This window comes from Takifugu flavidus, chromosome 5 (assembly GCF_003711565.1).
Source record: "Takifugu flavidus isolate HTHZ2018 chromosome 5, ASM371156v2, whole genome shotgun sequence".
Classification (NCBI taxonomy): Eukaryota; Metazoa; Chordata; class Actinopteri; order Tetraodontiformes; family Tetraodontidae; genus Takifugu; species Takifugu flavidus.
The window spans coordinates 3,029,156-3,053,110 of NC_079524.1; the positions used below are offsets into that span (position 1 = coordinate 3,029,156).

The window sequence follows — 23,955 nt, forward strand, 5'->3', positions numbered from 1 at the left end:
TCGGTCTTAGATGGCTTAAAAATGCAGCTGAAGGAAAACACAGAGCATAAATGTGTAAACGCAGAGCTTCCTGGTGGTTTTTGCTTATTCGGAGGACTATTGTAAGAAAATGTATAATATAGAAGGGACGTGGAGGATTTGTTCACATTAGCCGGAGCCTAAAACCACAAGGTTTGAAATGAAAAGCTGTCCGAGCTGCAACCCATTTCTAAATTATGACATAACTGCTATGGAGTGACATCAACAGATGATCAAGGAAAACCCAGCAATGAAAAATTGTTTTGTGGGCATTATTTAAAAAAAACAACCTCATGATAACAAGCAACAAGTGTATATTTCTCTGAATTTAATCACTCTTGTATACAAGGTCGATATTAAAGGATGTTAGGAGGAGTACAGTACATGATAATGTTGCTAACCAAAACAAGCTCATTAAAATCCTTTTCACACGCCCACGCTCCAGAAAAGGAGCAGTGACAACTGTTGAAATCTGTGGAAGTGCGCAGACGGCGGTCGCGCTCGGCTCCAGGCTCTCCTCTCGTCTTCACGGGATCGCTCCGAGGGCGTTTTCACCGCAGCGGCGTCAGGGGTTCGACTGCAACCACTCCACCAGGGATGATCGGTCCGAGACCCTCCAGAGATCCCGCAGCAGTTTCTTCTTTTTCCTGGAGGGACCAATACGCAGGAGTCTGGATTTAGCACTGGTGTGCTGAGCCTAAATACTTTAGATTGTACTTTCACACACATTTGTGCCAGAGGACAATAAAATGGCTGCTCTTAATCTCTGTCCCGCAGCTCAGGCCCTCTGTGCACGATGAATGTGTGCTCAGCACGGCCGCACTTCAACAGAGGGCAAACATTCATATAGGGAGGATTACACTTACAGAGACGTGTGTGTGTGTGTGTGTGTGTGAGCCCTGATAGAAAGTTCATATGGCGAGGATTACTGAGAAGAGGCCAACTCCCAGCAGGCTCCCTGTGGGGCAGCGAGGTGATGTCATGGGCAGATTTACAGACATGGAAGTTCAGCACGCTGATGCTGTGACAGAGCGCAGCATCGCCGCTACGTGACTGTCTGGGAACGTATCGGCACAAAATCCCTCATTTCTCACATCCTTCATGGACTAATGTGTATTCTGTAATACTTGGAAAACAAAACAATAAGTAGGATAATTAACACTTTGTATCCTGCAACTAACGATGTTAGTTAAGAGGGTATGGGGAATGCGAAGGACTGCGTCACTGAAATGTTATGCTCATATTTATACTGAATATCATCGACGCGGAGGTTGAATTGTCCTGATGTGTCAGCGCATAAACTGGCGCAAACATGCTGGCACCAGTTTATTATCAGCCTCACCGGAGTGCTAAAGTTGGAATTAAAAGTGTAGGTGAAAGTGAAAAACTCTCTGTATTTATGGCACATATGTTCAATGGGCTGACAAGGTCAATTTGGGATTAACCGTTTAAAACAACTGACAGAGACAGGAAACAGCTGTATTTCTGAGTTTCAGGTCACCTGTACAGAACAAGAATGAACTGGACTATCAAATTCATTTGTTTCTAATAGGAGTAACCTCTATTTGCCCTATTTATTACCAATATCTATTTAAACTATAATTTGGTTCTTTTTCCTTAATCTTTGGTCTTCTACCCAGACCGATTCCTTTATATTATCACATCGTTGGAGGGGAAAAACAAGACCGAGCGGACCAAAGTGCAGCCATCAGGCGCAGCTCGCACATCCCGGGATGAGCCGTACCTCCTGGCATTGACGGCGCTCTCCAGCTCCCGGGCTTTGCCTGCTGCTGTGTGCAGGATAGGATCCGGGATGTCCGCCAAGCGTGCAACGTTGAGGCCGTAGCTCCGCCCTGCAGCTCCTTCGGTTAGCTGGTACAAGAAGGTGATGAACTCTGGAGTGACCTCTCCATCTGCCCAATCAACAAACAAAAGCGTCTCAAGGCGAATCCAAGGGAGCGTATTGGAATATTCTCACGTCAATCTCACACATGCACACGCACCATCTGCGTCTGCAGCTATGTCGGGTTCGTTGAGTAGAAAAGCCATGTGGTAATTAGACACATGTTCGGGATACACATGCTCCAGCTCACACAGAGGAGGATAATGAGTCACAAACAGTGTGAGAGCTTTGACCTGAAAAAAGGGAGAAGACACAGGGCGTGTTAACATCCGGAAAAATCTGGAATGGAAGCCACTCCTCGCTTTTAAATATCTGCCTTTGAAACGTTCACAACATGGAAAGTAAGTGTAAAAAGGCGGCCTTATTAAGATGCCGTGGCCTCCCTCGTGCCCCAGTGGTCACCATATGAGGATAACAGTGTTTTGAGGCACGAGCGTGCTGGGAACATCCTGGAACAGGACCGTAGAGGTCGATGACCCAAAGGCTGCTTCTTGGTGCTAAATGCACAGATCCCAGAGGTCAGGATTCTATTTTGACAAGAAAAAGCTTATGGGGACATCGGTGTAGAGACGGATCCTGCTGCATCTTCCACACAAGCCTCACGTCACTCAGGGTTATACAAGCTGTGCACGTGCCTCCTGCATACAGTGAATAAATTCACCAGTGAATCAGAAATAGCAGAGCTTCAGTTACCACAGCAGACAGGAGCCGAGCTGGAAGCTGTACAAGAACCACCGGGAAATTATTCAACACCAAGTAGCAGCGTGTTGGACAGGTTGAACGTTCTGTGTGCACGTGGATACAGGCCCTAAGCACTGGAGTGCAAAATGTCCCAAAAAGAGAAAATGGTCCTACAAGATTGTCCAGATTGTCTGTCCAGAGGGGTGTTAGAAGGGGTGCAAAGCAGCCTACAGCAAGTGCATCATAGAAAGGATGAAATATCTTTGATCTTTTTTCCCCCTTTGAAATTTCAGGTGCTAAATTTAATTTAGTACCTTAGTCACCACTATCGACTAATGTGGAAAAGAAAAAGCACGGGGAGATGCATTAACATTAAACACTGAGAGAATCGAAATGGGGGGAAAATGAGCCATTTTTGAGTTATAATGCAGAGTAAAATATCAAAGTGATGACGCAAATGACAACAAATAATGTGAGGTGCAAAGCTCAAGGTCTTCATCACTCCAGACAGGTGGCTGCAGAGATTGTTGGGCTCCAGGAGCCGTCTGCAAGCGGAAAGGTCACGTCACTACTAATGCATTTCTTTTAAAAAATATAGCAGAGGAGCCTCTGCTGCAAATACACAGAGCAAAAACACTCTTAAACATTCAGGTGGACAAGCTTGCTCCAAGTCCTGCTGTCCACCTACACCTGAAGATCTAATCAAACGCACCCCTGAAGAATCCAGGCAGCAGCCTGAATAATGATTTGATTAAGAGCTAATGGCAGCTCATTACTTGACCACCCCGGGACACCCTGACAGCTGTAATCTACAAAGACATAAGATCTGACATCATTTATGGAGTTACAATTAGTCAATCAATGGCCCGATTAGCGCGCTTTCAATCATATGCAGGTTCAAAGGTCACGTGTAGGCATGAAGTTAAAATCCAAACTTACAGCTGGAGCATTTGGTCACTTTTATTAAGGTAATCGCATTTATTTAAAAACAAGTTATTTCTGGAGGTTCTGGAAAATCAATAATTGTCTCTGATTTGTCTGAAACACAAAGATTATTTTGTGGTCACTTTAAACGTGCCGTTTGAGGGAGAGAGAGGAAGAGAGAGGCACTACATGATGACTTTCTGATGATAGCTGTGCCGTTCAAGCAAACGCTTGTAGTTTTGAAACAGTCGCTCAAAGAAAAAAGTAGACGTGGGGGGAAGAAGGAGCCTTAATTATGTAACAACAACCTTTTTTTCTTGGCGGCGACGCAACATCTCGTCTCTGTGCAGTATAGAAGCTCTCTGCAGGGTGCAGTGAAACACATGTGGGTCTTTGTGCATCGGTGGGAGCAAATCGGAGGATTCACGCCCACACGGAGCGATACGTTCCTCCCTAATGTACCCATTAGTGCACAGCCAAAAGTGACTTTTAGTCTGTTCTCCTGTGAACCCGAGTGTAAAGTCGGGCGGGACTCTGCCTGCTAATTTAGCACGACGATGCCAGCGCCATCGCTCGCCAGCGTGAGTCACGCAACATCGTGGATCGTGCTATTTAGTGCTAAGCTAAGTGTGAAGATAACGGCAGGACCTGCTGTCAGTGCGAATCAAAGTGAGCGTCTGAGTGGGTCTGTCAGGAACTACTGGTCCTAAAAAGGTTGTAAATGATTACGCAACGCTTCCACACATCTGGCCTCAGCGTCTCTCCTCGCTGCTGCTTCGACTTCAGCATCAAGGCGTCTTTTTCGTGGCGTGCTGTTGAAGCCCATCTACATTCCTAACTACCTCTCAGGTGAGTGCTGGGGACAGGGAACACTGCGTTGCCATAACAACGAATCAAAGCAGGCCTCAGCTGACTTTTGACGTGACCGCTTCGGTCTGATGGGAAGGAGGAAGGCGAGGATGGAGCAGAGGAGGTGGAGGCGAGTAGGAGGAAGAGGAGGGAGCATGAAAGATTCTGTAGTCCTGCCAGCACCGAGCAAGGTCTTTTTTCTGGAAAAAAAATCACTTCCTTTGCACTCTTTTGTTTATCTTTCCTGTAGCTTTCATACTAATCAATGCTGTTATACAACAGGTAGTTTGAAAGCTCCTTCTTCTTGCCAGCAGCCGCCTGCTGCCACAATAGCTACTACTTACACATTCTCCAACCAATTTCCAACAGTGTTACATAACTGTGGAATTCAGTCCAAAGATTAATGTGGAACTGGCAATGCAGGAACCCTGGAAGTGATTCTTTTCCAAAGATAAATATTTAATCATCTGAACAGGAATAATACAGGGCTTTATCTTTTTATTTTTATTATTATAATTATTATTATTAGTTGGAGGAGGAGGATTATTATAGCATTCTGATTTAGATGTATGGAATGAATGTCAATAAACACACATGCAGGCTCTTAAAGCCTGGGAACGCTTTAAAGCCCTTTAAGGCGCCATGCATTAACGTGCTTCAGTGGCGAAACGACATTAACTCAGCGGTAGTATCTGATTCTGCAGCCCGAGGTGCACGAGGCTGCAGAATCAGCGTTTGTTGAAGCCCTCAGACAGTCGGCTAGACAGCCTGTAGAGCATTAATTCATGGTAGTTGGCAAAACACCCTTCCTTAAACAAGGAGATTAAATATGTACTCCTCACATGTCAGCAAAGACCAACTGACTTAATAAGTGTGTTTGTTTTTGTGCACTAATATTTCATCCGCAGAAGCTTCAGACCTTAAACCTCAACTGGATCAACGTGATCATCTTGGGCTACGTGTCCCTCATTGATCTACTCTTTCTACTCTTTATATAGTGTCTTTTACAATCAAAATTGTTTCAAGGTGCTTTCCAGAATCCCAGGGTAGAGAGGAGAGGGAGAGGAGAGGGAGAGGAGAGGAGAGGAGAGGAGAGGAGAGGAGAGGAGAGGAGAGGAGAGGAGAGGAGAGGAGAGGAGAGGAGAGGAGAGAGAGGAGAGGAGGTGATCAGGTGATAAACAGGTGATCATGTTTCTGGACCCCGGCAGCCTCGGCCTATAGCAGCATAACTAAGATGTGACCTAATGATTAGACGACCCCCTCAGTATGATAATTTGTTTGTCTATAACAGTAACTGGAACGACAGAATGATCTTCAACTATGGCTGGGAAGGAAATTAATGTGTTACTAAACTGAAACTGACATTTGGTAAAACTAAAGATATCTTCAGTTTCAGTTGTTGGAATATCGCTATATTATCTATATATCTATAAATTGCTCATTCTGATTTCCTGATTTCCTCTGAACATGTTTATTTAATCTCTGGTCAGCTGGTCTTTACAATGAAACAGTCATCTTACAGACACAGATGCCCAAGACAGACAGGAAAGGTCCAATTAGCCGATGTATTAAAAACACACGGGTCTCCAACATTATCACCATTATCGTCCTCGAGCAGAGTCTGACAGCTTCCTTGGCCGCTGCGTTAATATCGTCGGACTATCTGAACACAGTAACGAGCGGAATCAGGACTCTCTCTGGTCGTTTTGACGTTTGCTGCCACACATAAAATATTCGCTTCCTAGACCCATTAGCCGTTACTTGACCCGTGCTTGTTTTTACACATTAACTAAATATGAGATTTAATAGAATCTATTTGTTGTGCAAAAATACTTTACTCTATGACAGCAGAGGCAAACTTGCGATCAAAAAAAAAATAAAAAACTGTCTGGCAGGAAAGGCCAACTAGAGCGTCCTTGGAACAGGGAGCTGAAGACACGCTAAGAACGTGGCGCACGCAGAGGGCCACGCTGGCTCCGAGGATATCCCGGCAGACACTTCCTCACAGGAATAATTCAAAATAGCCCAGCTGAAAAGCTGCATCTGCTCACCCGTCTTCTTCCGCTTAAACCGCCGCACTGATCATTTTAATGTGTTTAGCTACAACAGAACCTTTCCACGGGACCTCATTCTAGTGACAAGGATGGGGAGGAAGCAAATAAAGAACTGTCAAGTGATGCAGAGAGCCGGCAGCCTGTAAGGTTGCACACGAGTCATCAAGCTGTGTTTGACGAGGACTACATCACCCCTCCTCCATTGTAACATCCAGTGCATCCATTAAACCATTCATCTAGGGATCGATTCATCGATTCATCTTTTCTGCTGCAGCCGTCTCTCCACCAGCATATTAATATTATAGATCTGAGCTGGTCCGTGGCTGCGCTCCACTTTCAAGAGCCGTCCCGCTGCCGAGGCCTCTCTGGAGCCTCTCCATTCCCCACAAAACAATCACAGGAGTCAGCCCACAAGCATATTCTATCAAGCACTTTAGCAGCGTGACACACAGCCGTACCGTGACGACGGCGGTTATCGTGGTGATTCAACGGACGGGAGGCAGCAACATTCTGCAGTGCTGGGCTGAAATTACGCAACAGCGTGGATATACTGTACGGTGGCGGGACCAGATGTCGGCGCCATAAACTATCATGCTTTTTATGTAATTGCACCTTATTTGCTTTCTCCAAAAGCTACAAATGCAAATGATGTCTTTATATTCGCCGCCTTGAACTGTGAGGACATGCAGCAACATGGCGGCTGGATTTGACAAAGTTTTCACGCAATTTTAATAAATATGATAAATATCAGCAACATGGTTTCCAGTGTATGGAGGCAAACTGTAGGAGAGGAAGAATAATCTGATGAAACGGCTTAAATTTGCAATCTGGTCGACAAAAGCTGGTTCACCTGTCAACTCATCGGTCTGTTCAGTGGCTTAATTCCGTAAAATGTTCACAATGTTCCCACAACTCATCAGTTTAACTTACGTCTCTGATGAAGTGCTCCAGGGTGGCATGAGCGATGGCAATCCCATCGTGGGTGCTCGTCCCCCGTCCCAGTTCATCCAGAATGACCAGCGAACGCTCGGTCGCCCTGGAAACGATCTCCGAGGCTTCGCTCAGCTCCTCCATGAACGTACTGCGTCTCTGGAAGATGTTGTCGGAGGCTCCCATCCTGAAGAAGCAAATGTTTACACGCGTGAGTTTATGAATGGAGGTAAACCTGCAGCCATTCGTCACCACTTCGCCGTGTGAGAGCGGCTGCGTGGGCACGCCAAATACTTTAGACGTGGCTGATTCATTGATGATAATGTTGCTGATTGTGTGCGATTTTAGGGTTAGAGGCTGACTCATTCAAGGCCTCCAACCTCCCATTCCTTCATTCTTTAGCCTTTTTTCTTGCAACCCATCTAATATTTACTGCCAGTTTTAATCTTTTACTACTCAAAAACAAATTAGCATTTTCATTTGTTTTATCATGAAATGGCAACTAAAGTGTCAATGAATTGACACGTGTGTGTGTGTAGCAAGGCTAGAGACACTTTCTCATATTTTTCCGTTGCCATATCAGCAGTATGACACGCTGTCACCAGTCGCCCTCATATTTATTTCCTTCTGGTTGTTGTGATGACAGATTTCTTTAAAACCTTCGTTCTGGTGTGGACATGTGTGCATGAGCTCCATGAATCAAGAGAGGGTTCTCTCTTTCTCTTTTTTATAACTTATTTCGTACATTGTGCAGGTTTAGCCTGCGGCAACCGTTATGTGACACCTGAGGACCCTCGATCTCACAGAAAAATCGAATTACACGCAATACAAATTTAAGCATTATATCTCTATGAAGTCAAACTGTGCAGAGAGACCGAATTATGAGATAAATAAATCTACGCGAGAGCCAAGAATGCCTGCAAGACCAATTTGCCAAACAGCTGGGACAGAATTGCACGAGTACGTGCTGAAACCAGACCGTTTTAAATGACCAATTATGTGCACCTCAGTAGATGAGGCACAGAATCCTGAGCTTGGTGAAGCGATCCAGTCTGACAGACAGAGCCGTGACTCACACGGTTTAAAACCTGTTCAGCTACAAATGTCACATCTCTCTGCCAGTCAGTGAATCTCCCCTCTAAACCTGGCTTTTCCTGTTCTAAATGACCATGAACAAGTTGCCCACTGAACTGCAGATACACTCAGAGTTGCTATAGTTACACCACAAACCAGATATCTAAAAAAAAAAAAAAGGAGAGCAGGCGGGGAGGCTGACATGCTGCAGCATTTTATTAGTCAATTTTAAGCGTATGTGCGTTTCCCTTCAGCTCAGGGGAAATTATGACAGTCGGAGACTGACAGAAAGGCCCCACAGTTGTGGAACTGTTCACACACTCCGCGCCTGTCCACTGATGTGGGGGCTGCACAGCAGGAAGGCAGAATCCCTCCACCAGCTGGGGATCCTGCTGCTTTCATCGAGTCCCTCCTTCCTGCCACACAAACCGATTCTAAATAAAGGGTCCGTTCATCATCACATGGCATCTTTATGTGCTCGGACCAGATCAGTGACATCCAGAAACAATCGAGCCACTGGGTTTAACCAAACTTTTGCAGAAAAACACAACACTGTTAGTGCAGATTAGATGCACTGTTAGCGAATAAGTGACAAGACTGAACGAATATAGTCGCCAAATTTGACTTTGGTGTGTTGGGAAGATTTACTTCTGTCCAGTCCAGAAGCTTGCTGCCATATGTACTGTATATTCCATAGATAGACTCAGTGTTCTGGCCTCTAATTCTAAAAAGATGCCAATTTATTAGGGTAGATCTCCCTCAACAATTGTTTTCCATAACATGTAGACATCCATCTTCATTAGGTACAACAGTTCAATTACCTGTTAACACAAGCCGCTAATCAGCTAATCACAGGGCCCCAACTCAGTGGATTTAGGCATGAAGACGTGGTTAAGATAACTTGTTGAAGGTCAAACTGAGCATCAGAATGCGGAAGAAAGGGAATATAAGGACTTTGAACGTGGCAGAGTTGTTGGTGCCAGACAGGCTGGTCTGAGGATTTCAGAACCTGCTGATCAAGTGGAATTTTGACAGGGAGGCTGTTGCCGACCATGTCCATCCCTTTATGGCCACAGTGAACCCTCTTTTGATGGCTGCTGCCAGGAGGACAATTCAGCATTTCACAAAGCTCATATCATCTCAAACTGGTACTCCAACGGTCTCCAGTCCTCAGGACTCAGTCCACTAGAGCACCTTTGGGATGTGGTGCAACAGTTAGATTCTCATCACAGATGAGCAGCCACCAAATCTGCAGCACCTGCATGATGTCAACATGTCATGAAGGACCAAACTGTCTGAGGAACGCCTTGTTGAACGTACACCATGAAGAATTAAAGCAGTTCTGAAGGCAAAAGGGGTCCAACCTTTTACTAGCAAGGTGTATCTAATAAAGTGGCCGGTGAGTGTCTTGCTTGAATTAGTCACTGTAAAATTATCTTGTTTGTACTATATGTTAAAGAGGTGTTAAAGCTGCCTGACTGTGATTCCTCATCATGAAATCTCTTCACATTATGAAATACGGTGAAAATCGCTGCATGGAGTCTGTGGTTGGTTTTAAAACCTGCTTCCTTTGCTGTTTCCATAACAACCGTAAAGGGATGGAAGAGTGCCTCCTGTAACCTTCAGGACTCAATACCATCAAGAAACACACACACACACAGCTGTATGTACACAGATCTGCATACAGACTTGCACACACATGCGGATCCACGCACTCACGCACACACACACACACACACACACACACACAGAAACAGGACAATGGAACCTCTGTGATGACTTGTTTTTAAACTATCAGTCAATACAACCAATACTTTAATTAATAGATCTTACTGGATTAATAGGACTTCAATCGTATCCATATAAAACCCTGTTACACACGATGTACAAGTCTTTACAGTGCTCTAATATAACAAACATACACACACACACGCACACGCACACAGCAATGAAGCAATTTTCACTAGTGTCTATCAAGAACAGAGGAAGCAAAAGGAAATCAAAAAAGATTCTCATTAAGATCTTACACCCAGTTAAGATTTTGTGCCCAATTAAGACTTTAGGCCCAATTTGAGTGGAACTATCAGAGGAGGTGCAGACAGGAAGAGGAAAAACACCTTCAGGTTCTAGTTGTGGATGTAAATGGGGCTTTTTCCTGTCAAGAGCACAAATTTAATAACCTCAGACTTCGACACATCGCATAGCCTCGCTTTGTTTCCATGGTTGTGAAAAGCATTTTAGTCTATTCAGGGGGAATAAAGAGATCAGGAAATGTTTTCTGAGTCATTTTGATGGATTTGCTTCCTTCAGCAGAGGCTGACAACATAAAGGCACAACAATGCACTCTTGCACTCCAGAGAATCTACTGTTCATGCAAGAAGAAAACTAAAAGGAATCAATTTAATTTTACTTCAAAAACATGTTATTTCACTGTTAATGGCAATATACTATATCTATACCAGATCAAGTGTTTCTAATTCCAGTGTTTAGCCTCACCACGCAGGAGACAGGAGAGAGGATCAAGAACAGCCCAGTATCATTGGAACACACTGACAGTACGGTTTTGTTGGAGATTCCTAATGATTATTTACATTGTAATAGCAGTAAGAGTTTGCGCTGTGTGTAGTTTCCAGCAAGATCTGCTCGCCGTAGCTCCGCTTCTGCTGCACTCTGTGATTAGAACTAATGGCTCACAGATGTGTGTGATTGGGTCTGTTTTGTTGGTTTATGCATGTTGTGCTGCAACCCTGTCGGAGCTGCTAACATGTCAGCACATTGTGTGTTGTGTGGCTCATTTAGCTGCAGTAAGCTGAGTAATTCCTGATTCGTGTGTATCTGTGGGTCCCGTCAAGTGAGGGAGTCTTAACATACAAACATACATTTTTATCTTTTATTTGCACTCATACCTGACATAAATGCCATCCAATATACCCAGCTGGGCTTGTGAGGCTGGAACATAGGAACCCATTTGAGCCATAAGACAGATCAGGGCCACCTGACGAATGTAGGAGCTCTTTCCTCCCATATTAGGGCCGGTAATTATCATAGCTCTCTTGCCATCACCCTGGATGAAGAAAAAGAAGAATAAGCAGATGAGAATGGGAATAATAAGAAGGCCTAGACCGCACAATGGAGGTGCGTGGATGGAAAGCTTGGCTTCTTTTGTTCCTATTGGTTTGGGCTTCAGTTGTAAGATTAACCCCCACCCACTTCAGCACGGTGCCAGGTGGCGTGTGTATGTCACGTTAAACGATACATCTGTATGCTAATAGGTATTTATAGAGGTGTATGCTTGTTGTTTGAAATTTCTCAATGAGTACTTGCAAGTGAACCTTCTGCGCATTTTGGCACATCTCGGTTGAATACACTCAGATCGGGTCTGGAGGTGTGTGTCAGTGAGTGAGTGCACACGCGTACCTGCAGCTCAGTGACGTTGGGCACATATTGGTTATTCTCTCCCATCAGGAGGTCGATGGCAGGATGTCTACCATCCCGGATCACAATCTGACGCCTATGTTTGGATACCTCCGGTCTATAAACATGGAATAAACAGTCAAACACAACCCACAGGTACCCCAAGACAACAGAACTTTAATACAGCGCCAGAGATATGGGTGAATGGAAAGCTAAATGCGAACTTGGTGGAAATGCAAAAACAGGGACGTGCATGAATTCGTGTGTCTGTTTGTGAGTGAGTGGGAGAGATGTTGGCGTTTTGGCTGAGCACGCTGCGGAGCCTGCTGCACACTCCCACACACAGCCTGTCTGAGACTATAGGACACGACACACCGCTCCCACACACGCAGAATCCAACACACAGATTCATACACCACATCAAAACACACACACCGGTATTTACTGTCTTCATGAGTGGACATCACCTGCAATAGTCCCCTTGTTTAGCCACCTCAGCCAATGAAAAAAGACAGTCCAGCGTTGCTAGGTGACTAATAGCCCTTTTCATGAGGTGATAGTGCTCTCCGAACTGACTACGAGAGGGAGAGAGAGAGAGAACGAGAGGGAGAGAGACAGAACAAGGGAAGGAGGGAGGGGGGTGTAACTCAGGTGTAAATTAAAACGTATAAGAGCATTATGAATTCGACCATTAAGTGAGCACAAATGCAAAACGCAAGCCGTATACAACAAAAGGGAGATATTTTATTACTAAAACTCAAATTCAGGTTTGTTTCTAGGTTCCTTTAGAGCTACATTGGCCTTTGAGAAAAGGAAAGGGGATTAGAGTCAACGTTTAAAACACCAGTGCTCACAAAACAAGTCAGAAGGAGAAAAAAACAACTTTGTTGTGGATCCAGCATGACTGGAGTCCTGTGAAAGGGGAGGAGTTATCACTCATGGACTACAATACCCACTTGAGATTAAATCAATTATGATGCATTTTTTAAAAAAAATCTAAAACAAAATTTGAGCTTAAATGGTTAATAAAAGAAAATAAAAATTCCATCTTACATTAAGATATAAAAATAAATCCAAGCTGTAAAACTAAAGGTGACAGAAATTCTATAAAAGAGGGGCTCAGACCATAGAAACCTTTATTCTGCTTGTTAAAAAACAGCTGTGTGGCTCATAAGGTAAGAAGAACTTTGCTTTGCCACCGGTCTCACATTATTTAACGTGCATATACTGTATGTATGTTGTAGACGTGTATTCCTATTGAGTATTTGTAGCTCTGCTCTAGTTTATGTCTGTCAGCTGAGATCATTTTAAGTTGTAGAACTCAACCTGAGCAGCTGACAGATCTAGTAAAATAAGAGATTTGCAGGCGTCTATGTGAGTCTGCCTTACTCCAGAAAATGGATCCACTCGCTCTGGCAGTCCAGCAGCAGCTGCTCTCGAAGCTGCAGCAGCTTCCTGTAGCGCTCCACCAGGAAAGGAGTGTGGTACCTGCTGACCGCCTTGGTGCTTCAGAGGATGATCGGGGAAGAGAAAAGGGGCAGAAGGTCCACACAGCATTTTAGGGCATAATTTCTTACATGAGCTGCTCTTATCCTAGTAGCTTCTACTCATTTAGTTAAGAATGTACCCCATAATTCTTTAAAAAAAAGAAATTGTAGAATTAAGGTTTCAGGTTTAAGGTTTCAGAAACAGCTGAAAGAACACAAAATACATAACATAAATGGATATTTACATGCATCATATATTACAGGTAGCCAATTAGCACAACATATCTCAACATATGTTTATCAAAATCCTAAAATTAAGACATAAATAATTAGAATCAATCCAGACAAGAGTGTGTGCACATCACCTGCTGACTTTGACCCATTCAGGTGGAACACTGGACGACAGCGAGTTCTTCACCTCAATCAGAAACTGCAGGACGGAGGAGGAAGACGGCTTATAAATAAAACCAGAGCAGACGTCACCTTTGATTAAACATGCACACAGACGCCACAGATCACCGCAGCGACCCGACCTGGACCATCAATCTCCTCCCACCTCCCTCAGAGACACAGAAAGAGACGGTACCTCCTGTCCAGAAACGGTGGTGTAGTCGAATGTCGGGACCTTCAGCGTTAGTCTGATTTCTTGGCGATGGTTATGGATTTCATCAATGACATCCTGGATTTGTTCCTTCCTTTCCTTCAGCACTGGGAAGGCGGCAAGGTCTGAGAACAACTCCGTCTTATTTCCTGACCTTCAGGGATGCAGGAAAACACAATCACGGTGGCTTTTGAACGCAGCATTCCTGCATTCACAATGGTTCAAACGGCTCCGACAATGTTCCCAACATCAACCACAACATGCAGATTCAACAGTTCATTGCAGTTCTTACTTAGCCGCCTTTTCATTGAGCACTTTGAGGAAGTTTTGAGCCGGAGCGAGCAGGTTTGGGGTGTCCAGCAACAGACCCGTGAGGAGCGAAGACCTGACCTGGGACTGGATAGCTGGGAGCAAGGCCTCCAGTTCCAGTGACAGGCGGGCGAGGCTGCTACAGATGATGTAAAATTCTTGAGTGGAAGACTGTAAAACACAATTTATTAAAAGTTCATACATACTTTTTTTATTAGCTCAAACTTTCTTCCTGGTTTACAGAATTAGATAGTATTTTGGGACAATCTTCTAGGATTATTAATAAACAGAGACATGCAGTCCTGTTGCCTTTCAGCAGCATCTCACAGAGGTGCGGAGATGTTTCCTCCATATTAATCCCCAAAAGAAAAAATAAATAATCAATTTAACAGCAGATTTAATTTAGACTTTCACTAGATTTATAGGATTTAGGCACAGTTTTAGGCCCACTGAAAAAGACAAGCTTTTTCTTAAAAACAAGGCCAAACCCATCATTAGTTTATAATTCTATTTATTATCACCACCATTATAACCATAGATCTCTTTAAATAACAGTTTAACATTTATATAGGCTTTGTGTGACAGCGTGTGTGGGTGTGATTAGATCAGCAAGATTAGACCACTAAATCTCCTCTGAATGGGTTACGCAAGCCAGGCTTAAAGAAGCCCAGTTTATTACGGTCTTAAAGACAACGACCACTGTCGGCAGCAGCACAGCGTCGTCCTTACAACACTGCGAGAAGACAATGAAACGAACATTACAGCTGATCCATGTGGAGAAACTAAGATTATTACGTTTGATCGCAATCAACCTAGAACAACTGAGGAATTATGGTTCATTTGAGGGCGGATCAAAGCTCTGCGTGGCTCTCTATCCAAGCTGGGAGGATACGTCGGGTTAAATGGGATCAGTGAAGTCGCAGTATCAGAGTGAAAGTCATGAAAGGTTAATGAGAGTCACACTGAGAATGCTCCATTGCATCATTGACAGGCTGCAGTTTTAATGGTTCCCCCATGTGAGCGGCTCTTTTATGCGCCCAAACACGCAGCGATTGGAGAACTCTCTGCCGTCGGATCAATGGTGCAGCCACAGGAACACAGGTCATTACACACCAGCCCATTTATCTGCAGATGGACACGATGACAACAAAGGGCTGCCTCGCTCGCGGGATGAAGCTGTATGATATTTTAACACTGGACAAAGAGACTGGGTGAACAGGTCGATGTGGTGAAGTAACGATTTTGGAAAGCCGAATGTTAAAATAAAGAAGAAAAACTGAAAAGAAATGAATGCAAATTTGAGGAATTAGCTGCTGTTGAAGACACTGTTGAAAAATAGAAAGAGGTTGGGTCCATTAGACTCTTACCTTCCTGTGGTAAATGCTACCGATGCCTCTGTCCAGGTCAGGCAAGTGGGACAAAAGGGATCTGACTGGATTTAACGTGACAGAGTTTGACTCCAGGATCTCCTGCACAGCATCCAGACGCTGTGAAACAGACCTGAGGAAGAGAAACAAGTCGTGAGAGAACATGTGCTGGACTGATTCACCCACAGGCAGTAATTACTCTGTAATAACGTCACAAATATTAACTTGGAACTATTCCACCCCCCCAATAATTGATGACTATCAAATATATTTAACAAGACTCGTAACTATCACCAAAAGAACACCTTTAACCTCATTAATGATAAGAAGATTAGTGGTGATAGACAAAGGAACAACATACAAAACGCACAAAAGTGCAGTTGTGAGACAACAGAGAGAGAGTATGTGCACAAAACAAAGCAGCTGAAGTCACACAGAGTTACCGCGTGTAATAAAACAGACATGTCACTCGTGCATGAGCATCACTGTTGTGTACGGATGTGTGTGTGTGTCCGGGTGTAATCTGGGTTTTATTGTTTTTGGAACAGGACATAATCTGAGAGCAGCACCTAGTCTGCAGCTCTAATCTTTACATGGTAGGACACACACACACACAGACACACACACAAAGATCGATATATAATACAATTACTCCGGAGAGCAGAGACCTGGAGCGGAGCTTTAATATTAAGAGTGCGAGGTTGTTTTGTAGCACAAGTGCTGTGAGTCAGTTTCAGTGTTTTTTTTAAAGAGGTCGCCTCCAGAACGCGTTATGTGTTTTCACCCTGCAGCATTTCCAAAAAGAGGCGCCGCTGATCTGTTGGGTGAAAACTACAGTGCGTGAGAGTGGCTTTAGACCATGCACTCAAGAATTGGAACGCTGCGTTCCCTTTATTGTTTTACAAGCATTCACACATATAAAGTTTATATGCAGCGTATTTTATGAGCATGATGGCGCTTGGCCTTGGAGAAGATACCAATCGATTATCTGATTACCGGTAGCTGCAAAATAGTGACAATAAATCACGTTTTATTCCTGAATGAGGCAATAAACAACATCTCCATGTTGTCTACTACATGCTCACGCCTATACTGATAATATGAGAGTGAAGCTCCACCCTTTAGTCCATTTATCTTATTAAATATATATAACAAGCTAACTTTGGGGGGGGCCGTGCCTTTTTCCTGGGGTGTACATTTGGGCCACATTATTCACTTATGATGTATTTAAAATCAATTGGCAAAAATGGGACAAACAGTAAATATGGGGTGATTCCTCTGGGCAGAGACACAAAATGTGATGCGAGTCTGTTTTTAACGACAAGCAGTTGAAGCTCATTTACAAATGCGACACTAATCCAGTACTTCATAATAGAAGTGATTTCAATTTGATAATGCCACTTAATTATGAACATATTAAGATAATATTGCTTTCTGCCACTTGTTTTTAACGCTTTCTCGACACTGGAGCTCTTGTGTGGCTCTGCTATCTGCCCCACAGAGACAATAAAGAGAATAAAAAGCTATGTGGTCTGCTAAAGTGTGCTATTGCACTCAGGCCTCGGAGGCAGTGCTTTCTTTCAAGCTGAGCACCAATCCTGAATTATCTTAGCTCTTTAATATCCCACTGAAGAAAACCATCTCGCCTGTGAGCGATCCGGCACTTATGTCATGTTACAGTTGTCATAAAACCAACTGGGGAGCATGTTTTCATAAGCTGGGTACTCACTCTGAGTCTGTGAGGGGCTGGCCCACCCACCTCCTCAGCAGTCTCCTCCCGAAATGAGTGCGAGTGTGGTCCAGCACCCACAGCAGACTTCCCTTCGCGCCTCCGTCTGTCTGTTAAAGATTTACAGCCAGATTTGTTGAAACCTGACAACCTCTGAGGAGCATCATTAAAAACACTGAATGCTAGACAAGCAAGGTGCACGTTGTTGCCATTTAGCAAGTAACATGAGGAGATTGGGGGATTAATTATAAACGGGGAACCCCATTGATCACCCGGACAGGTCTGACCTCTTTATTCGACAGTTAGTGGCTGTTAACTGGCAGGTGAGATGCGCGTCTACCTGGTTGTTGAGGATTTCCAGGTTCCTGAGTGTGGCGGCGTTGAGTCGCATTCCTTCTGATGCCCTGGAGAGACGCTGGAAAGAGCTGTGCAGGGAAAAGACACAGCCGTGCTCAAATGAACGATGCCTTTACTGATAAAGCCAAGAATTCACAGCAGTGGCCCTCCTGCCTGGCTCCTCTGTGTTAGGATATTACCTGGCCAACACGAAAACCAGAAAACTGAAATATCTTATATATCAAAAAAAGATTTGAACTCTTGTTAGTGATGGAAAGTAAACTGGTAAAACACTTAAGTCAGTATCAGTTTCTACTGGTTTCCCTTTCCTCCATTTATTTCTTATCTCTCTGTCTCAGTGGAGAGGAGGAAACACTGCATAAGAACACCTTGAACTTGAGCTGCAAGGTCTGCTCCGTGTCTTTGTGCTATGTACCTTTCACTTCTAAGAACTCTCTCCAGGTTAAATTCTCTGAGGTACTGAATGAGCGGACCCAGACAGCAGATCACTGGACTCTCCAGGGAGGCTACACTTGACAGCGAGCGGCAGCCTGGGGGGACACGGACACACAAACATGGAGTTCTCGCAGACGGGAGCACAAAGCCATGAAACAGGATGAGACTCAGTAAGAATCCTGAGCATCGGTCCTGCTGACCATGAGCAGCTGGTCCAAATACAGAGTAGGAGATTAAAAAGAAGTAAAAACACACCTTGCTCCTCACTGTGGCAATAGAACTCTGTGACTGTGTTCATCGCTGAGGCGAACTCAAACTGCCCGCGGTCCCTCTTCTCCACTCGCACTCGGTCATCAGCCTGAGTGCTGAAGCAAAACAGCGAGACGGCTCATATTTTAAAAACGTAAAAGGAAACACAACATTTGATATTTGGCCATCTTCCCGTCTGTTAGAGGGCGACAAGAAACAATAGTACTGTTCGTCCTTGTGTTCAGCTAGACTGTACACACACACACACACACACACACACCACACACACACACACACACCACACACACACACACACACACACACAACACACACACACACACACACACACACCTCCTTTTGCTTCTGCATTCCCTCTCGCTCTGCAACACCGTTTTCAAGGACCCTGGATGCTTTGTCCAGACTGCTGTTGCCAGGGCAACCAAGGTAAACACGAGGATGTGGATCATTTCGTTTACACACACAGAGAGAGCCACACACAGGAATCGGAATGATAATCTTTTACTTGGGTCACTGGTCAAACTGGGAGCAAAGCTATATAAAACTGATCAATAACCTGCATATTGTGCCGGCAGCAAAACTCCAGCTATGAATCATTTAACCAGCCACGTTTGCTGGTATCGATCCTTTACTGCTAAACCTGGTCTAGATTAAGAATTCTGTACTTCAAATGTATAATATGGCAGATGTATATGGAAAACACTCTTTAGAAGTGTCTTTAACTGCTATTTAGAAATCTTTTACTGACAAATGAAAAGTTAACGGGACTGAGTGGATCCTTCAGACCTTGGATGTTTGTGAAGGTTTTACTGCAGTCTGCTGTAATATTGAGGCTTTATAATACCATATTTTAACCATGAGCCTTAAAAAAACAGATAATGAGGTCACCTTTGAGACCTTATTATGTGGAGACAGTTAACATTGAGACAAAGTTTTAAATTTATACGTCTGGACAATCTATTGCGTAACAACCAAGAGAATATTTGTTGTTTTAAAGAGTCTGTTTTTAAAGTTGCACAAAGTCAAAGCTTGAAAAAAGGAAATGCAGCATTTGTCCGCAGCACTTATATTTTTAAATACTCAGAGGATTTTTGTGGTGGTGATCAATCAAGGGCAGCTAAAGGTTAATCTCAAATGTTGTGATCCAGGGATCAAAGGTTAATGTGCACAAAAGATCAAGTTTTTCCCTCCAGCTCTGCAGGGTGGAATCAGAGTTCTGAGAGGGCGCACACACGCACGCACGCACACACGCACACACGCACACACGCACACACACACACACACACACACACACACACACACACACACACACACACACACACACACTTTCAACACTATTTTGTTGTAGTTCATTAAGGAAAAAACCCACAAAAATTAAGAAAGTTAATAACATGTTGATGACGTTTGTCAGTGAGCTTCTTTGGTTCCTACAGTCCCCCTACACCACTGTCGCACTCCCAGATGTGACTCCAGTCTGTGGATGAGTAAAGTGGGTACTATCACACCAAGCTACTACCAATTTCACAGGGACTCATTACCCGCTGCACCATGGAAACACATAAATGCTGTTGCCAGGGGTTCGTGTCTCGTCAGCCCACCCCTGAGACACAGCGAATCAGTATATCGTCAGCACCCACCCAAATAAACGATGAATATAGTGGAGTTAACTTTACCCGAGGTTTCATTATGAAAAAAGGGGTTGCCAAAAATCACAATTTATGATGCCCCTTTTATGTGGCATTTTTAGAAGGGGCGTATTTAGCACAGAGCAGTGCAGTTAAAATACAATAAGTGAGCTGGTTTTTACATGCCCATCAGCAGAACATTCACTCAAGAAGACAGGCCTGAGGGGGGGCACACACTGCGAGGCATGTAAATGACCCATTTCCCCCCACCTCCAATTGAAACCTGCACAGGCAGAAATGAAAATGTGCCGGAAGAAAAGGGCGACAATGAGAAACGTGTATCACCAAGGGCGAGACAAGAGTAGAGAGAAAACTGACAGCGCTCCCGTTCATCACGGCACCGTCTTCTAATCCAATCCCCTCCTCTCCCTCGTTTCATTTTCGCAGCATAATGCGATCGCAGGCAGCCCCCAGAGGAGCCCATCCCCACTGGTACCAATTTGCTGGCCACAAAAGAGGAGCCGAATGGCGGCGCAACAGGCTGAAACAGATTTCTGGAAGAATTTGGTTTGATGTCACCGTCGCCGGTCGAGCCGTACATCTGTCGGTGGACAAAAGACAAGCTGTTTCCCCCTAACGTGGCACTTCATGTTTCACATTTGAGGCTAAAATTGAAGCAGTTCTCAAGCACCTCCTCCTGTCAGCTGCTAGTGCAGCACAGCCTCAACCGTTTGGGTTCCAGTTCGAGCCGTTTGTGACCCAAATGGCAGGAACACATTACAGAATCCCTACAGGAGTTGACATGGCATCTAAAGTTAAGAAAGCTATCTTTAATATGTAGCAATTATATGGAATTATTATATACTCTGTATGACTGAGACAAGTCTTCAGTAAAAGTTTGCTTGTTTCAAAACAAGTATGAAAAGGTAAAAAGACTTCCAGACTAAAGCAGGGCAATAATTAGGGGGGAAAAAAGCAGATGGAAGAGTGAATAGTGAAAATAATTATTATATAAGCTCTCCAATGGAAATATATCGGTGTTCTCATCCAGGATGAACCCACTGAGATTCACCTGCTGAGCGGGATCGAAAAGCGATCCCTCGAAACGTACTGACATCCGCCAATGGGCGCACGCTGCCCCCTAGTGGCCCCTAAGTAGATTACCTGGCATTGGCGATGCTTTGCACCAGTCTGTGCGTTTCCGGTGACGAGTCTGACGGAACGAGGATCTCCACAGGGTTGATCTTAACAACGCGACTCTCCAGTTCGGAGCGAGACGGCCCATCAGGAAAACAGTCAAACAGCACATCTCCTGTGCTGGGCTGAACTGCCTGCATACACAAGCCCACCCGTTATTAGAACACATACTTGTCTGAAAAATGCCACTACCACAACCTCTAACAACAGCAACAACAAAAATAATACTGACATATTTATGGCCTCAAATTACCGGTATACGTTTTGTGGCGTCACTAAACTAAAAAGCTAATCATAATAAGGAATATTTCCCTGGTTGGTCCTGCACTCTCATTTTGCACACAGTCGTGTAAGGTGTCCTGCTTCTTTTGTGGATTAAGGGATTAGGAGGCAGCGATCACCTGGCCGTGCAAATGGCTCCTCGAAACACTGCATTATGTCAGGCGTCCTCCAACTCACCACCAAGCCTACAGTGAGCTGCTTCCTCAGTTTGTCCCACGTCTCACTGACACACAACAGGAAGCTCTCAGGAGGGTCCAATGCTGCGTCACCAGAGGATCCCTCCTCCACATCGGCCAGTTTGCAGACTGGGTTCACATCTGGGGAAAAACAACAGTAAAGGACAACACTTAAGATACAAATGAACGATGAGGTGCCCCCCAACCCCCACACAAACACACACACAGTCTATAAGGATACCTTCTCCTACCAGGGTGGACTTGGTGTACAGACCACTCAGCTGACGTGTGAACAGAGTGTTCCTACTGGTCCCTGATGCCTTGATTGCAGTTGTCTCAGTCTGTTTAATAACACCTACCTGAACAAATAGAGATAAACATGATATTAAATAATATCTTTAAATATATTCAATAATAATATGAGTCTAAACAATGTGAAGACAACAAGGCAACATTTACGATACACACCTTGTGTCCATGTGACACCAGCCGTCTGACATGAACAAACAAACGGTGTGTGGGGATGCTGCATGTCATGAAGTTATGATCCAGGTGACAGAAAATATTCAGCACCTTTGCCGCGATCTGTCCAGACACACAAAAGCACAGAACAATTGTGACAAATGTCCTGTATTGATTAAACTATCTCGTTTCTCTTCCACCTTTATCAATAATGAGAGAATATTAACACACAACGTCTCTCACCTCCGCATCCTCTCCAAAGAACCTGTATTTGTAACCGCACTCCACAGCCAATAAAGCGTCTTTATGCTGCTCTTTCAGCTGAACGACCTGCTGTTCCAGCGGAGTGTACACTCGGGTGGCGTGCACATTCTTTGACCGCCTCGACTTGGCGACAGGGTTTGGCAAAACATTGGATTCATTATCATGTGCATCCTTTCTAGCAGACTTGAAGCCCTGAAAAAGAATTTAAACAAAGTGCAAAAGACATTCCTCTGTGTAACAGAGGTTTACCTTTGCTCCAAACTTAGGATAGTAGCAGCTAGATTTAGTACCTTTTGAGAATCAGTCAGCCAAGATCTGCCTTCCTCTTCCTCATTCTCCTCCTCCAGTTCCAGAAGTCTGTCGTCTCCCAAATGTTGCTCCGTATCATCACAAGGCTTCTGGTCACACACTTTGTTTTGAGCATTATCCAACGTTTTCACATCCCTCTCCGTGTCCCGGTGACCAACATTTGACTCTGACGTAAAGCAGGTGAAAGCTTTCAGTTTGTCTAAAGTGGAGGAGCAGAGGCGGCCTGCTCCTGGCTTCAGTGTTGAAGTTGTCGCTGAAGACATAAAAACATTTTTCTTTCATGGATTTTCATAACACGTGACATGAAAGCTGGACAGATAGATGGACAGGCAAACACACACCTTCATTTTTATAAGATGTGGGAGTGCACTGCAAAACCCCGTGATGACCTTGCAGAGAAAACCTGGCTCGTTTCGATGGTAGTCCACATTTATCTGCATCAGAGGAATGTTTCTGCAGGACAAAAAGTTATCACTAGTCCCCAGTCACAACAAGCGCGTGCTTGTGCGTGCGTTGGTGTACCTTTCTTCTTGACAGTTGTTCGGCAGACTTTTCTTTAGGACTCTTGTTGTCCCTGCTGTTCACTTCAACAAAGTACCTGCTAATGGAGGCCTGAGTTATGCAAGATTTTTTGACAGACTTCGGCATATTTGGAGTTGCACGACAGAACCACTCATTATGGGAATTTCTTTTAGAAATCTACGCGCGCTGGAGACGCTGGAGAAGACCGGCGTTTTAAAAATCCTAGCGGCGCATATAGTGACGTCACGGGGGCGCATGAAAATGACGCAAACAGCGTCTAACAAATCCAAACCGTTTTTTAAAATTTCCGTCATGCTGACGATTTCCTGTTTTCTTTGCTTTTCTCTTAATCGTTTCATGATAACGCTTAAGATGAAAGTAGCATTATTTACCCCCAAAATATGAAAATACTTGGGATATAGGTACGTACCAGAATACATACAACAACAAGCATAGAGACAAATGATTAAATACATGAATGAAATAAAGAGTAACATAAACCTGCATTACATGGCTTTAAATACAGAATGCTGAAGCACTGTTTGTTTTTTAAATTAGAAAGATAGAGACATTGCTTAGGTTAGTGTACGATGTTAGGTGTTAGATGACTCTGGGGCGTAATTATTTCCACTAATGATTTCACAAAACCTAAAGAAATGACTCGAAAGTGACACTATCGACATATATAACTGCCCAAGTTATGTATGTTTTGGCATATG

General features: G+C 44.2%; 1 protein-coding gene across 2 annotated transcripts; it reads right to left on the minus strand.

Annotated features, from left to right (window-relative positions):
- Positions 1-331: 331 nt before the first annotated feature.
- msh3 (mutS homolog 3 (E. coli)) lies at positions 332-23,521 on the minus strand. 2 transcript variants are annotated; one of them, XM_057032168.1, is made up of 24 exons: positions 23,237-23,521; positions 23,056-23,167; positions 22,696-22,967; positions 22,385-22,528; positions 22,148-22,264; positions 21,921-22,038; positions 21,681-21,820; positions 21,189-21,355; positions 18,388-18,497; positions 18,113-18,227; positions 17,681-17,765; positions 17,341-17,450; positions 15,612-15,744; positions 14,228-14,415; positions 13,921-14,089; positions 13,700-13,764; positions 13,237-13,353; positions 12,315-12,422; positions 11,851-11,965; positions 11,340-11,497; positions 7,360-7,546; positions 2,022-2,154; positions 1,763-1,931; positions 332-665 (listed from the first exon to the last, which is right to left on the minus strand). In XM_057032168.1, exons 1-24 carry the CDS (start codon positions 23,360-23,362, stop codon positions 584-586), a joined length of 3,240 nt encoding a protein of 1,079 aa, XP_056888148.1. In that variant the 5' UTR covers positions 23,363-23,521; the 3' UTR covers positions 332-583. The 2 variants fall into 2 exon arrangements, with proteins under 2 accessions (XP_056888148.1, XP_056888147.1); XM_057032167.1 differs by having other exon boundaries at positions 22,385-22,597.
- Between the last annotated feature and the right edge of the window lie 434 nt (positions 23,522-23,955).